Source organism: Crinia signifera, chromosome 2 (genome assembly GCF_055691185.1).
Source record: "Crinia signifera chromosome 2, ASM5569118v1, whole genome shotgun sequence".
Lineage (NCBI taxonomy): Eukaryota > Metazoa > Chordata > Amphibia > Anura > Myobatrachidae > Crinia > Crinia signifera.
In genome coordinates, this window is record NC_139218.1 from 323441374 (window position 1) to 323459266 (window position 17893).

Sequence of the window (17893 nt, forward strand, 5' to 3'; positions counted from 1 at the left end):
AGGTTTAATACCAGGATATACTGTATTATAGTCAGGGGTTAAAGTGAGGGGGAACGGGTTGGAACTGAGTTCCACAACCTCTAATGGTGAGGTAGAACATTTAAACCTCCACATTGGCCCAGCACTGTAGTTCTCACAGAAAAGCATTCTAGTTTGCAGGGGGATCCCAAAAACCATATCACTGACCCTGTCTGTGCCTAATGGGGGAAGGGGAGAGGGGGTAAATGGGTGGCATAGAGAAATGAGTTCCCCCACCTCTGCATGACCACTTTAAGCCCTGATTATAGTTTAGCTTAACAAATTTGTTTTCTTTGCAGATAGCATATTATTGTTCATTACTAGCCCTGAATCTAATTGATCATATTGGGGGCTGGCGGCGGCGTACCCATGAAAACGCTTGCCATTGTCAAGGATGCCAGTTGCCCGTCCACTTCCTGCCAAATGCCCACGCATATCTAAGGTTACCTGAGAGTAACCTTAGATGTGCGTGGGCCTTCAACAACACTTGATGGTCGGCATCCTGTGGGTGTTCCCCCACAGCCTGCGAATAGATGTTTATGTAAAACATCCATTTGCAGCCCCAGTGAACGTATGCGGCATGGGGGGGCCTAGTGGCATTAGGTGGGAGGTGTCTCGTGGACTCGCAAGGCTACGAATTTGCAGCCCTGCAAATCAACCAGAAAAAAAAACATTATGCTGCACATTGTAATGCCCATTTCAGCTTATGTCACACACCATAATGCCTTTTACACATTATGGCACACACCAAAATTCCCATTACACATTATGCCACATCAAAATGCCCATTACACATTAAACCACAAACCAAAATGCCCATGATACATTATTACACACACCGTAATGACCCTCACACATTATGCCACACACTGTAATGCCCCTTATGCATAATGGCCCCTCCCCCGTGCCCCTTAAAAGTAATGCCCCCAGTGGACTCACCACTTACTGGCCTTCAGAGGGGAGACACCATGCCTGTACTCCCTGCCACTATGGTGCTCCAGCTACAGGCCCTCCAGCGACCCACAGCCATTTATAACGCGGCGCTGTCTAGGGAGTCTATCAGAGCTTGTGGCATGGCAGCCGCGCTGATTGTCTGGCAGGTCATGAGCTCTGATTGGGCAGCACCATACGCACCCTGCTAGTCAGTACCATTAATTTGATAAAGGAAAAACAATGAGTGTGTGATCTAGAACCTGTTGCAGCTAGGGGACAGCCGTTAGTACCCACTGGAGCAGCTGCTTGGGCCCTGCATGCTCACGAGAGACATTTGGGTACTTGGCCCAACAGTATAGACTAGGTGACGCTGGGATGAATAACATGTTATTAAAATACTGTGACGGTGCTGCGGGGAAGCTGTGGGAGCCCCAACTGAGCTGGGCGCCTGGGAGGAAGGAAGCGCTGTCAGGTTTCTGGGCCTAGAATTCTATCAAAAAATCTATTGTGTCAGAATAGAGATTGGTTTGAGCTTGATAATGCCAACTGTGGGTTCTTTTGAATGGTGGCATGTCTTCTACATGTTCATTAACAGATTTATGATGGCTGAATCAGTCAAACAGACACCAGGTACTCTCTCACTCCACAACACAAAGTAGTGTCTAGCTAAGATATCTTTAGTCTACACACTATTATCCTTACATTAATGCAGCAGTTCTCAAACTGTGGGTCCTGACCCTAAAGTGGGTCCCAACCTTCTCAGCATGGGGTCGCGACTCCATGTTGCTGACTGTCAGACTGAAGACTTTTCTAATCTCATTCAGTGATTCAAAGAGTCTGAACGGTACTTTTTTACTTTCACAGCGCCACTAGATAGGACAGATAGGATAGTAGATAGGATACGATTTTGTATGCGATTTGACATAAGATATCGCATAAGATATAGGATAAGATTTACTATCCATTTCATTACCCCACTATCCACTAGGGCGTGGAGTTGATTTTATATAGCGTGGCGAGCGCAGCGACCTACCGAGCCCGAAGCGTGGCGAGCGCAGCGAGCCCTGCGAGCCCTGCGAGGGGACACGGATGTTGTTTCAAAGCAAGTCCCCAATATTGCATGCCATTTGCATGCAATTCCATAAAATACATTCCGTGTCCCCTCGCGGGGCTCGCTGCGCTCGCCACGCTTCGGGCTCGGTGGCTCGCTGCGCTCGCCACGCTATATAAAATCAACTCCACGCCCTAGTGGATAGTGGGGTAATGAAATGGATAGTAAATCTTATCCTATATCTTATGCGATATCTTATGTCAAATCGCATACAAAATCGTATCCTATCTAGTATCCTATCTGTCCTATCTGTCCTATCTAGTGGCGCCGTGAAAGTAAAGAAGTACCGTCTGAACAATTTTGTGCCTCCACAATGCTGCCATGTACAGTATGTGCTGTCTGCTGACTACACATGTGATGTGATGTCCTTCTGCAGTCACTTGCTGGGGTCCTGTAATTATTTTTATTGTCTGATGGGGTCCCAGAGCAAAATAGTTTGAGGACCCCTGCATTAGTGGGTATAGCTCATTTGAGTCCTAAATTGAGATTTGATGACCAGAGAGCTATTGGGATGATTTTCTGGTTTGAGGTAGCATCAGCACCATGCTCCTTTTATTTCCCCCTACTGAAGATAAATATATGATTTCTGCCTGGGATCTTTATAAATATGTTCAATTGCATCACTGGTTACACAGTTTACTGCTGGCCTCCCACTACCTATCCATCACCCCCCAATATATTCTTCAGAGGTTTATTGGGGGGGGGGGGGGGGGGTTATAATCTGTTGTTGGGACTAACAAACCTCAGAAATGTCCTGCCCTAGTAAAATGTGAGACCATACTTGATCCACGAGAAGCTAAAGTTTGCCCACATCTGACCCATATGTTGACCATTGATTTCAAGAGTTACTGGGATTAGCATCCACCAACCCCTTGATGAGATGGCTTGGGTAGAGAGAGGTTGGCTGCTGGTGCAGGTCATTTTATACCAATTATGTTACTTAAGTGACAATACTATGTACTCTTCTGTACAAAGGCAAAATTATTGTATACAGTAGGTCTCAAATATCTTGGAAAATCCTTTAAGTAGAATCTTTTATATCTCCTGCTAAACAAACCTCAGTATGGTTAAAAAAGTAATGAAGCTAGATGTAGTCAATTTACCACTACATGCAACTTGCATCAAAAATGAATCCACTATTACTTGTTATGTAAAAGTATCAAACTATTGTTTATATACTATCTACTACATTTTGACAAATACAAAAGTCATTTCCATGGCGTATACTGCAATCATTGTTATTCCTTAGGTGTGTCATAGCATGTAGCATTAAGTCAATGACATCCTTCATTGGGACTGAGTTTCCCTCTCCTAGTTGTTCTCATGTTTTGTCTCTGTTTGCCGTGCACGTGCTGCTGTCTGTGTGGCCATGGAGAGGGAAGAGCGGGAGATGCTTGCTGTCTCTACAATCTCGATGTCCTTACAGGTGAGACAGGCAACCAGCTTCTCCCGTGAGGCACTGGATGCAAAGAAGAATTCATAGGAAGCACCTGCTAGGAATGCACCCAGCATGGGACCAATCCAGTATACCTAGAGAGAAAACTGTATTAGAGATGATTGTTTTAGAACATAAGTGACTGATCCTATTGTACTGGTTCCATCACAAGAAAACAGTTGTTTCAGCTAAAAATAATGTTTATTACAAATGATTATAGCAAACTAATGAATAATATGCTCTAATTAATACCTATTAAAGTAATATTCATTTTAAGAATGGAGCATTAATCCAATATATCCAAGATCATTTTTCAAGTTAATTCAAGTCATAAAGTAAGAATAAAGGGAAAAGTAAATCAGAATGTTCACAATATAATTATAGTATTCCACTAAACAGAGGCAGAACTCTGGGAGGCAATGGAGTCATCTGCCGCTGGGCTCCTGCACTCAAGGGGGCACCTCTGCCAATTTAAATCCATTAATTGAAAGCCATCAAAATCGCTTCTGTGGCTGAGTTCTGAAATATGTATGGGTTTTCTCTCTCTCTCTCTCTCTGTATATACAGTATATAATGTATATTTCATAACAGACTATACATTTTGATTAACGTTGTGTGTGTGTTGGGGGGGGGGCACCAATATTCATCTTGCCTCCGGGCAACTGGGACAAACTTATGCCACTGCCACTAAATGATGTGATACAACTCACCCAGTGATGCTCCCAGATGCCTGTGAATAAAGCCGGACCAAAAGATCTAGCTGGGTTCATACTTCCTCCGGAGAAATGTCCCTATGTAGGGATAAAAAAGTGAGTAAAGAATATTTAATGTACTATCTACAGATACAAATACTAATAATAGCCACTGTGAGTATCGTCACCTGGTATCAAAGTGGGTAAAAGTCGGCTTTATACATCTCTAATTAGGATACAAAATTGCGTGGAAATCTACATATTCCATTCAAAGTCTTGTGGCTATTATTAGTATTTGAAGTAACTTTACTGCTCTATATATAAAGATTTTATATTCATACTCTATATCAAATACATTTATTTTTAATGTGTATATTGATGTGATATATTTGTGTATTATTTTTATAGGTGGCTGCCTATGTTTGTTCATTTTTTATAAAATAAATTGCATGATATTGCATTTAAAACTAAAACAGTCTCTGAGCATGTGTATTCACTCATGGTGTAAGAAGGTGACTTTCATTTATTAGTGCAGCCTTCTATTCCCTTTGGGAATAAAGGGTGAGATTTAATAGGATGAGAGATTCAGAAAGTGAGAGATTTGGGAAGAAATCTCCAGTTTTTTTAAAGCGGCAATCATTTACACTGCAAAACCAAACTGGTTTTGCAGTGTAAATGATTGCCGCTTTAAAAAAACTGGAGATTTCTTCCCAAATCTCTCACTTTCTGAATCTCTCATCTTATTAAATCTCACCCAAAGTATCTTTTCTGTGTGAGCTCCGGGCTAGGTAATAAACCTAGTCTGTGATCAAACACAGCCTTTTTGTACAGACACAAGTACAATTATTGAAGACTGCGGCATAATAGTATTATATATAAAATACAAAGATTTTTATATATATTTTTGAGGAGGAAAAAAACATTTATTTTTGGATGTATTAGCGCCCAATCAACCTCTATTTCTCAGGGATTGAATGTTTATAGAAATGATCATCATAGAAAAGGTTGACATAGGAAAAGGTTGACATGAGCTTATTGAGTATAAGTCTTACTCCAGTAAAAACTCAATGCAATAAATAACTTTATCAGTTGTAATACATTATATATATATATATATATATATATATATATTTTTTTTTTTTTCGATGAGCTGGCACTCTCCTCTCTGATTGCATCTGCCGGAGTGCACCGTCTGGCTACTGCATACAACAACTCCTCCTTAGACTGGCACTTCCACGGACTTGATAATAAATGATACAATGTCACACCAACTTGATAGCGACGTTTCGAACTTTTAATTAGTTCTTCATCAGGCAGCGTACAGACAATAAACATAAAAATAAACTGACCTTATATCCCCTTGTCTCCTCCTCGCGGCAAACGCCGGTCATCCACGCACTTCCTGTCCAGGCTCCGGAAGCTCTCACCCCCCGGAAGACGCTGTTCAGGGTTGCCATGGTGACCCGGCCTCTGCTGCAATCACAGAGAACAAACATGAAACAAAACATAGTTGCAAAAGAATAATACACCTCTTAAAAGTGATTAGTAAACTGTATCAAAAATGTTAAAACCAACACTGTTTATGGTCATACAAATGTACACATCTTTTAGTGTACTCTTCTAGTGAATAAGTCGACTGTGCAGAATGTCGACTGGTATTTTTCTGTACACAAAATCTGTTCTTTTTTTAGTCTAAACACACATTAAGATTTAACTGCTCGTTTAACCCTTTTGGTCTTACAGTATCCAGCAAATAAATCCATTTGGACTCGAGTTTTAATAATTTTTTGTTCCTTTCACCCCGTCTGTGGTCATCTGCTGTGGTCAATTATCATGTGCTTAAATGTGGCCATGGAGTGTTTGGCCTCTGCAAAGTGCCTGGCAACCGGCTGCTCTGAGGTTTTACCACTCAGTGCAGCTCGTATTGCCATCCTATGCAGCGCCATCCTCTCCTTGACCGTCCTCATGGTCTTCCCCACATAGCAGAGACCACAGGGGCATTTTATCAGATAGACAACGTGGGTGCTATTACAGGACAAAGGATGCCTAATCTCATATTTTTTACCTGTATGGGGGTGTGTGAAGAATCTCCCCGTAAGCATGTGATTACAGGTAGTGCATCCTATACATGAGTGGCACCCATTTCTTCTACTCTGTACTCCTCTGGCTGCTAACATGTGCTCTGTGACATCTGTCTTGACCACCCAGTCTTTTATATTCTTTCCTCGCCTGTAACATGGCATCACTCTACTGTTCTTGAGGCTATTTAATTTCTTCTCTTGTTGTATAATGGGCCAGAGTTCCCTGGTTCGATGTTCGATGGTTTCATGTGCTGTATTTAAATTTTGCACCCATCTCACTACCCCCTGCTTGTTGTCTTTCTGTTTAGCTTGTAAGGTAGCTTCTCTGGTAGTACTTTCTACCCTCGTTTTGGCTTTTTTTATGATCTTATTAGAATAGCCTCTCACTTTGAATTTATCCTCCATCATGTTAAGGTCGGAATCAAGCTCCCTCTCATCACTGGTGATCCTCTTAACTCTCAGGAGCTGAGAGTAAGGAAGACTATTGATAGTTGCTCTAGGGCAGGGGTGTCAAACTCAAATTCATCGGGGGCCGCATCAGCAGTTTGGTCACCCTCAAAGGGCCGCTGTATAATAATAATGCAATGACACCACAGGCTGCTCCCGCTGTATAATAATAATGCAATGACACCACAGGCTGCTCCCGCTGTATAATAATAATGCAATGACACCACAGGCTGCTCCCGCTGTATAATAATAATGCAATGACAGCACAGGCTGCTCCCGCTGTATAATATAACAATAGTAATGCCATGACACAAATTATTATACAGGGGGAGCAGCCTGTGGTGTCATTGCATTATTATTATACAGAGGGAGCAGCCTGTGGTGTCATGGCATTACTTTTATATTATACAGGGGGAGCAGCCGGTGGTGTCATTATTATTATACAGGGGGAGCAGCCTGTGGTGTCATGGCATAATGCCATGACACCACAGGCTGCTCCCCCTGTACAATAATAATGACACCACAGGCTGCTCCCCCTGTATAATATAAAAGTAATGCCATGACACCACCACCAGATATGTTGTTTTGGTACTTATGTAATATCTGGGCTCCCGTTTTTCTTATGAGACCGCGTGCGCTCGCCACGCTTCGGGCACGGTGGCTCGCCACACTATATAAAATCAACTCCATGCGTAGTTGGATAGTAGGGGTATGAAAAAATCGGGTGCATTTAACATGGGAGCCCAGATAATACATAAGTACCGTTGTTTTTTTATGTAACTTACTGTATTTTATCCCTCAGGCTCCTTTACTGCTGCTGCTGCAGCGGCTCCAGTAATTTCAATTCCACTCTCTGCGCCGCGGCCTGTCCTGCTGCGGCCCCCCGACTCGGCCTGCCTTCCTTCCTCTCTGCAGACACGTGGGTGGGAGGCGTCATCGTCATGACATCCCCACCCAGCATCTGCCACTGCCTCGATAAGAGGGAACAGGCTGCCGGGCCCTCCTCCACGTAGCCGTGGAGGCCGGCGGCCATGTTCCTGTGGCCGCAGACATCTTAAAAGACCACAGGAACATGGCCGCCGGCAGTGCAAAAAAAACCTCTCAAAAAAGAGAATAAAAGGTGAAGGCTGGTGGCGGCTGCGCGGGCCACATGACGAGGTCTGTCGGGCCGGATTTGGCCCGCGGGCCTTGTGTTTGACACCCGTGCTCTAGGGTGACAACTGTCTGCCCGGAGCAGTGTATTCCTGTCTGTTTCTTTGACAAATATCGATGTTTTAATCTTTTTATCCAACACAGAAATATTTACTTCCAAAAATGTCACTGTTTCGAGGCTAAGAGAATATGTGAACTTTATGGTGCTATCTCTACCATTAATGTCTTCTACCAGTTCTACAAACTCATTATAGCTGCCTCGCCAAAACAGGATGACGTCATCTATGTACCTTTTATAGAAGTACACCTTCTCTCTGACGTCCCTGGTAAAAAAGAATGTTTGCTCAGTGACATCCATGAACGCATTTGCGTATGTCGGAGCGACATGTGATCCCATAGCTACCCCTGCCTTCTGCAGGTAGTAGCGACCATTGAAATAAAAGTAGTTACGATGTAACACAAGGTATAACAGCTTCATAAAGAAATCCAAATCTGGTCCCACATAGTTATCATTATTTGCCAACAGAGACCTGATGGCTGACATACCTTCCATATGTGGAATATTTGTGTACAGGCTGGAGATATCCAAAGTACACAACCACGTGCCCTCTGGCACCTCCCCCAAATCTTGTAGTAGTAACAATAATTGGGTTGTATCCTTGAGATATGTCCCTCCAGCCTGTACACATGGCTGTAGAAAAAAATCACAGTATTTGGAAACATTATCAAATAATGAATCCCTTGCGGAAATAATTGGTCTCCCCGGCGGATCCACAAGAACAGATTTTGTGTACAGAAAAATACCAGTCGACATTCTGCACAGTCGACTTATTCACTAGGAGAGTACACTAAAAGATGTGTACATTTGTATGACCATAAACAGTGTTGGTTTTAACATTTTTGATACAGTTTACTAATCACTTTTAAGAGGTGTATTATTCTTTTGCAACTATGTTTTGTTTCATGTTTGTTCTCTGTGATTGCAGCAGAGGCCGGGTCACCATGGCAACCCTGAACAGCGTCTTCCGGGGGGTGAGAGCTTCCGGAGCCTGGACAGGAAGTGCGTGGATGACCGGCGTTTGCCGCGAGGAGGAGACAAGGGGATATAAGGTCAGTTTATTTTTATGTTTATTGTCTGTACGCTGCCTGATGAAGAACTAATTAAAAGTTTGAAACGTCGCTATCAAGTTGGTGTGACATTGTATCATTTATTATCAAGTCCGTGGAAGTGCCAGTATAAGGAGGAGTTGTTTTATATATATATATGTGTATATAAATCGATGTGTATATGTGTGTATTTTCCCTATGGATTCAAAAACGGCTTGACCGATTTTGATGACATTTTCAGGCAATCTTCAGATTAGCCCAGCGGGTGATCCTGTGAAGTTTGGTAGCGATTGGATCAACAGAATTATTATTTTTGGCAATTTTCACCAAAGTTGTGCAACGGAACAAGATTGACCATCAAAAAATTGTCACCAAATTTAATCAAGGCAACAATCATTGGTGGCAAATTCAAAGGCGAAGACGTACTGATTCCATGCATATCGATGATTTCCAACGATTTACCATTCGAATTCAAGCGGCTCCAGTTCCCTTTGCGTCTTGCCTTTGCTATTACCATCAACAAAGCACCAATCGTTGACTATTGCTGGCTTAAATTTGGAAAATTTATGTTTTTCACACGGCCAGTTGTATGTGGCTTGCTACCGAGTTGGCACACCAAAAAATTTATATGTTTTTACTCCAAATAAAAAAACAAAAAAACATTATCTATCCGCTGGCCTTAAGATGAATTAATAAAAGAAATATAATTTCCCATTTGCCTTAAATACATGTGTTTTTGTTATTGGGCGTAGCAAGGCCTGTACCTATAGATATCTGCTAATACTTCGTTACATGACCGCCCCCATCCATCCACCAGAAGTCATCTGGCTATAGATAATTAGTGCTTCTTGTGCAAAGTCGGGGCGGGTTGCTAGTACTGTGTATATATATGTGTGTGTGTATGTGTGTGTGTGTGTGTATATATACATACATACCCACCTTGCGTGCAGCACCTCGGCAATTGGATAACCTGTTTTTTTCATTGGAGTGCCTTCATCCCCATTCTATATATATATATATATATATATATATATATATATATATATATATATATACTCACCTTCACTGGCTGCTCGCAGGGTGATTGACATGCTGTGGCCATTTGAGGGAGGTAACACAGCGTTTTCTGGGAGTGCCCAGAATACACAGTTGTCCCTGGCCATTGGGAGGTAGGGCCGCTGACATCATCAGTGGCCTCTTTCTCCCCGTGGCCTTTACTGTGAACAGAGGGGAAAACTATTACATGGTGAGTGATTCTGAATTGATTTGCCCTCATGTGCATGGCTGCGAACGCATTTCAGCCATGCAAATTGGTGGGATTTCTCTCATGTGGGGTGGCATGGGGCAGTGTTTACCTGCTCGCTGGGCTCCGAAAACTCACAGCCCAGTGAGCAGGTCTGAATGGGGCCCTTTGTGAGTAGGCAAAAAAAAAGATTAATGCAGTGATTCCCATCTTTGAATCTTGCTGGAAGGACTACCCTCTCAGACTTAAAACCTGTCTTTTGTTGATAACTACTAGTTTTGATTCCTGTATTGTTAACCACTAACTTCTCTGGCACTGGATTTCTGGTTAAATCCTGGACTTGTTACTACTGTACCTTAATGTTTAGACTCATTCTTTGTATGGATTGGGACAACACCTATTTTTGTGTGGCTTCCTGCTACTGGAAACCAACAACCCAATATTTACAAACATAAAAAAGCAGGAGAAGAGAGGAAGCTTGTGATGCTGTTATAGGAAAGATGCTTGAGAATTTTGAATTGAATGGGAGGTTTCGTGTCTTTGTGGATAAATAAAATAAGAACATATTTAAAAATTGAGTAATAGTTGTCAATGGAAAAACACAATTGGGGGCTAGAAGCAGGCAGGTATAGGGGGAATATAAAATGCAAGAACAATTAGGAAGAAGGGGTAAGGAATTCCTTTTTTTTACCTTCCTTATTGCAAAATCCATCCCAACATTCTAGAACCATATTTTTTTCCCTTAAAATCAACTTTTAAAAATGTTTTCATGTGGTGCTACATCTCCATCCCTCTATCTCATTTAAAAATCTTGAAATTGAGCTCAATTTTTTCACTCCTATCTGTCAGGACACACTTCCACTACAGATACATTACAAATTCATGCAGTTTGTAACAAACCTACACCCACGCCTACATTTATTATTTATTTATTAACAATATTCTGCAGCGCTTTACAGAGAATATTTGAACATTCACATCAGTCCCTGCCCCAGTGGAGCTTACAATCTATATTCCCTACCACATGTACACGCACTCAGAAATTGTAGGGTTAATTTTGTTGTAAGCCAATTAGCCTGCAAGTTTATGTTTGGATTGTGGGAGGAAACTGGTGTACCCAGAGGAAACCCACACAAGTATGGGGAGAATATACAAACTCTGCACAGTTAGAGCCATAGTGGGAATCAAACCCATGACCTTAGCGCTGTGTAGCAGTAATGCTAACCATTACCGTCTGTATTGCCCGTACATTGAAAACAAAGAAGATTTTGTGCTTTCTCGTACGACCATATTAGTGGTGCTGCATATCAACATTTAGCGGGTGTTTCAGAGGTGGTCGTCTTTGTATGCCACATTGGCACCAAAATCTGCAAAAGCTGCAAGAGGCACCTTAAGTTAAAATATATTGTGTGACTTGGGATGTCCAGCAAAACCATGCTGAAGGCAATAGCTTCGGCATACCCAGAATACAGGACAGACAATCCCATGTTTTCAGGAACCCTGCCTACTGTTGCATCTAAACTCCAGCAGCACGTCAATCATGTGAGCGACATTGGGGACCCAAATCTGCACATGCAAAGTGCAGCTTATGAACAAGCCCAGATCGAAAACGATTGGAGATGTACGTAAATATTGGGTTTACATACATCTCTGAATTAGGCTTCTTAATATGTTAGTAAAACATTGCAGATTTGACTGTGTACCTCTATGAGCCGCAATGTTTGTGGTCTTGAGGTGTCCGAGATACGGTCAGTACTCCAGAACCTGGCTACTATCACCACAAATTAAATAGCCCATAGATGTTTGTAAAAAAAGGCACTTTAGGTTAATTTAACATAGAAACATAGAAACATAGAATTTGACGGCATATAAGAACCACTTGGCCTATCTAGTCTGCCCCTTTTTTTAAACATGTTACCTCAAACCATATTTGATCCTTATTTTTTTGTAAGGATATCAATATGCTTATCCCAAGCATGTTTAAATTGTACTACTGTATTTGCGTCTACCACCTCTGATGGTAGGCTATTCCACTTATCTACTACTCTTTCTGTGAAAAAATTCTTCCTCACATTTCCCCTGAATCTTCCTCCCTCTAGTTTCAGTGCATGTCCTCGTGTTCTGTTGCTCCTCTTCCTGTGAAGAATGTCTCCCACCTGTACCTTGTTAAAGCCCTTGATATATTTGAAAGTTTCTATCATGCCCCCCCTTTCCCTTCTCTGCTCTAAAGTATACATATTAAGATCTTTTAGTCTTTCCTGGTACGTTTTGTGATGTAGGCCATGCACCATTTTATTTGCCCTTCTTTGTACAGTTTCTAATGTATTTATATCCTTCTGGAGATATGACCTCCAGAACTGAACACAATACTCTAGGTGAGGTCGTACCAATGACCTATACAGTGGCATTATTACTTCTTTCTTTCTACTGCTGGTACCTCTCCCTATGCAACCAAGCATCTGACTTGCCTTCTTCATTGCTTTGTTACATTGCCTACCTGCTTTTAAGTCCCCTGAAATAGTGACACCTAGATCCCTCTCTTCCTCAGTAGTTTCCATTATAGTGCCATTTATACTATATTGAGTCTTTGGATTTCTGAGACCCAAGTGCATGATTTTGCATTTTTTGGCATTAAACTGTAGTTGCCATTCTCTTGACCATTTCTCTAATCTACCTAGATCCTCAATCATTAAATTTACTTTGATAATTATCCAATCCATTGCTCTGCCATTGTACTAGTTTCAGTAGCATGCTTAAAAATTATTGTGTCGACCCTCGTCAATGTAGCCTTAATGAGTGAACTCCAATTCCCTTCAACTCTGCCAGCTCTCCCCCCGCCATACTTAATGTTCCACATGCATTTCATAAATATTATATACTAGGCCTATGTGTAATTATACATTGTTACCATTTACGCCTATATATCCCATATTGTACAATATGTGCTCGACATAATTATTCTGTTTGGACATTTGTTTCTTTTTTTTTTTTTCTTGTATCTTGCAGCAGTCTAACTGCCCCATATGTACCCCCTTCCCTGCCTCCCCTTTCTTCTTTCTGTAACCCCCTCCCCCCTAAAAGTTATTGAACTGTTTTCAATAAAAATATTGATGTTAAAAAATATATATATATATTATTGTGTCACTTACCGCTGCTAAAGCTCCTGCTGTGACAGAAAATCCAATGGCAATACTTCCTGGCTCTGTCATGTCCCTGCGGCGGCGATCTTCCACAGCAAAGACTGTAAATGCTAGCTGGAATGTAGAGAAAATTTCCATCCCCATAGCCTGTCCTGCATTTGCTTCACTGTTTACCTGTAATGTCGAGAATAATTAAAAGAACATAGGGTATACATAGTAAGCTTTAAATATAAAGATAATTCACAAATCTTGGTTCTTGCAGTTGGATCCCGTACCTTCTAGCCTTGTTACTCTTTTTCATTATACTATTTGACTAGATACACGTTTTCCATAAATCACTCTATTGGGTTCCCAGAAAAAGGCATGAAAAAACAGATTCATTTCTGACACCATTTTTTGTTATTATAGCCAGTGAGTTATCAAATCAAAATACTTACACGTACAGTAAATCTAACTGAAACCCACACAACACTTTGTAAATAAACCACAAATATAGACGGTTATTCACACCTGATCAATGATGGGCGATTATGCAGAGCCCTGCAATCAGATAGCAGCCACACTGAGCCTGAGCCCTGAATGAAGGAACACTACTAGTTGCCTTAAAAAAAACAGTTTAAAATGAATTCTGGGGTAGATGTATGAAACATTTATAAGGGAGGAGAAGTGATAAAGTGCCTGGTACATTATCACCGGCCAATCAGCTCCTGACTGTTAAGTTACAGGTTGGGTTTAAAAAGGGATAGTCAGGAGCTGATTGGCTGGTGATAAAGTACCAGGCACTTTATCACTTCTCCCTTATCACTGCTTCATAGATCTACCCCTCTGTAACCAGGGGTACATCACTCAAGGGATTCAGCAAGACCATAATGTTTATTGGCTCTGAATAGGATGCAAGGGGATGTATGCGAACACAGTCACAGTTTAAACTGACTTTTATTTCCACTGAAAAGGGGACAGGCGCTGACTTCACACGCACAGTGGGCGAGATTTAGTGAAATTAGATTTTGTCCAAAATCGCCCTATATCGCCCTTTTAAAAAAATTGCACTTTTGCTGTGAATTTGCAAATTTAATGAGATGCGAATTCGCTGCAAAAAAGTGGGATATGGAGCGATAATGTGCGATTTTGAGTCATGAAAATGTGTGATTTTCAGTCATGAAAATCGGCACATTTTCAGAAATGTGCAATTTTGTGGGGGAAAAAAGTGGGGAAAAAACGGCATGGGTCCCCCCTCTTGAGCATAACCAGCCCTGGGCTCAAAGAGCCGGTCCTGGTTTCATAAAATCACGGGGCTGAACAAATAGAGGTCCCCAGCATTTTATAAAACCAGCACCAGGCTCAAGGGCCGGTATTGGTTCCCAAAATACGGGGGACAAAATAGGGGTCCCCGTATTTCAAGAACCAGCACCGAGCCCAACCAGCTAGTAGGGTAATGCCACAGACGGGGGAAGACTTTTTATACAAGTCCCCCCGGCCAAAGCATTCACCCCCTGATAGGTCAGCATGGGCAGGGGTCCTGGGGGAGTGGGGACCCCCTTAAAGATGGGGTCCCCCCGCTCCAGAACTTACCTGCCCATGCTGAAGCCGGGCTGTCCTCGATGCCCCTGGGCGGTGGGCATTGAGCTGATAATTGGTGTAAAAATATAGAAAAACTATTGTACACTGCTGTGGAACTATAAGTCCCAGCACATGCAGGGACTTGGAGAACCACAAGTCCCAGCATGTGGGGCAATAAAGGGCCCGCTGGGACTTGTAGTCCCACAGTAGCACAAATAGTTAAATAAATACACATACACATTGACAGTAAAACTTTATTACATATGGAGCCCATTCATCCAATACTCACCTATTTTGACACAAAGCATCGGTCCCCTTCTCCAGTAGAATCCACTAGGGTACCTGTGGATAGAAAACATACTCACCAGCCGTATTCAGCGCTTCTCCGGGAGCCCTGCAGCACTCTAATCCCGGTCCGGTGTTCTGTTTACATCTGGGGCTCCGCCCCCAGACCGGGACTCAAGGGCGTAACTACCATGGGTGCAAGGGGTGCAGCTGCTATGGGGCCCAGAGCTTAAGGGGGGGCCATCTTTACTGTCTTAGTAATATGTTTTATATACCTGTATCACCATCAGTTACTAAATAGGGGGCCCTTAAAAACTTTTGCTATGGGGCCTACGAATATCTAGTTACACCCCTGCCGGGACTTATGCACGCCCACCAGCCAATCATAGACTGGCATGGGGGTTGTCTGGTCCATGATAGGCTGGTAGGCGGGCCTAAGTCCCCGTATATTTTTTTTGCGATTTTTATATTTAAAAAATTGGCTATTTCCAAATTCGCACCCCATTAAATTGGCGATTTCTATATTTTACAATGGGAAAACATCTGGATGCGAATTGAGAAATCGCCACTTCTGAATGTGCGAATTTGCGACAAAAAGATTTTTGCCACAAATGGCATCCCAGTAAGTTGGCAATTTATGAAAAAAAATTGCGATTTCGTCCACTTTAGCGAAAAAAATCGCCAAAAAAAAAAATCGCTCCCTAATAAATGTCACCCAGAGTTTTTATGGGGACACCCCTTTCTATTGGCACTAGCATATGTTTCATCTTCTTCACAGTTAACAACATCACAATCTGCACTGTTTCCCATGCTCACTGTATTGCTGGATCTGCCTTCCACCATAATGTAATAGGGAGAGATAACAAAGGGTTTGATTTTTTTTCTATTGTACATACAAATAGTATTGTGTGACACTAAAAGAGCATTTTAATTAAGCAATGGGTCTAAGGGGATTGTGTTAAAATGCTTGAAATTAATTTGTTTCCTGTGTGTTTTGATTTGTTTAAAATATTCCAAAGAGGTCTTGTATGTATAACTTACTTTGGTAACAAGTTGTTGACTGACGGATGTTGGTAGGAATAGATAAAAAATGGCAGATGCACATACGGCACCAAGACACTGAGCTAGGGCAAAGGTCAGTCCATGAAGAAGATCCAACTTCCGTGCACATACCAGAGCACAAGTGATGGCTGGATTCAGCTGGGCGCCACTTATTTCCCCAAAAGACTGCACAAGACTGACAGCTGCCAGACCTGCAGCTATTGCGGGAGCCATAGAATGTGACTGTGATCCTCCCATTCCCATGCAGGATGCACCCAGCACTACAGCCACCAGCATAAAAGTGCCTAAGGTTTCTGCCAACACTGAGCGCCAGAAACGGTGTCGCCGAAACTCCTGCAAAATACAAATATGTAAATTAGTTCAGAAATCATAAAAGTACAGCTTAAAAATCCCTTATCCAAAATGCTTGGGACCAGAAGCATTTTGGATAACAGATTATTCCTTATTTCAGTGCGGTAGCTTGAGGTATCTTGCATTTATGTTGAACAAATACATGAAATACACACCATATATATTTTATTTGTGCATGAAACAAGGTTTCAAAACATGAAACAAAGTAAACTACAGTATCTCAGGCACTGAATTTGAATGCTAAGCAATCATTATCTTGCACATATTTAGTGACCGTTACATATCCTGTCCCCAGCAGTGCCAGTTACAGATGCCAGTACATTCTGGAAACTATGGGTTTCAAAATAAGTTGGATAACTGATATCTGGATAAGGGATACTCAACTTGTATTTTCATTTTAGCCATATATTGTGTGATATATGAAAAATGTAAATACTCTTTATGCAGTTGCATTTCATGATTGCATTGTTTGGAGATTGTTGTGTAAAGACCTATTAAACATCAGTTATATTTACAATTATTCAAAATTGTTCAAACAAAAAGACCCCCAGGCTGCTTCATTCAACCTTAATTCATCAGCTAATACATTTGCAATGTACACACCAAAAAAGTAAAAATTCTGGAAATGACAAAAAAGAGGAAAGAGGATTCGGATAACTCACAATAATACAGAAGGTAATCACAAATTTTAGAATGTGAAAATTTGCTCACAAGAGGTTCAGGCGCATAATATAGTGATAGTAATTATAAAAATGGCAGCAAAATAGAGTTTTGAATCTGCCTCTTCTCCTACCTCTTTGATGACCATCCTCTTTCGGTGCTTCTAGAGATGTGGATATAATCCAATGCTCTAAGTGTATGCTATTCACTTCTGATGTGTAGTCACAGCTACCCCACCTCTGGGAGCATCGCTCCTCTTACAGACACTTCTATAGCATTTTTTATATAAACTTTCATTTCCCTCATTAGCTGAATTTGTATAACATCAAATATTTAGATTTTTGGGGGATTTAATACTAAAATAAATAAAAATTCATATTATAAAGAAATGTATTTTGTTATAAAGTGTGTAACTGTCTGTCCTAAGCCACTTTGTTATGATTATATATGTATGTTTATACAGGCTATTTTAATTATAAACTAGGAAAGAGAAATTGGAACTGTATATGTATATATATTTACATACTTTGTAATATAAATCAAGTGTAGCAGCAAGTAATTGGTTAACTAACTGAAACAAATTCTGATAAAACCTATATGCAGTGTAAAGTGTACT

General features: G+C 41.4%; 1 protein-coding gene across 1 annotated transcript; it reads right to left on the reverse strand.

Annotated features, from left to right (window-relative positions):
* Positions 1 to 3058: 3058 nt before the first annotated feature.
* LOC146059098 (aquaporin AQPAe.a-like) lies at positions 3059 to 17482 on the reverse strand. The gene is made up of 5 exons (XM_083171220.1): positions 17411 to 17482; positions 16246 to 16599; positions 13369 to 13533; positions 4208 to 4288; positions 3059 to 3592 (listed from the first exon to the last, which is right to left on the reverse strand). The coding sequence occupies exons 1-5, from the start codon at positions 17423 to 17425 to the stop codon at positions 3374 to 3376; spliced, it is 834 nt and encodes a 277-aa protein (XP_083027346.1). The 5' UTR covers positions 17426 to 17482; the 3' UTR covers positions 3059 to 3373.
* Between the last annotated feature and the right edge of the window lie 411 nt (positions 17483 to 17893).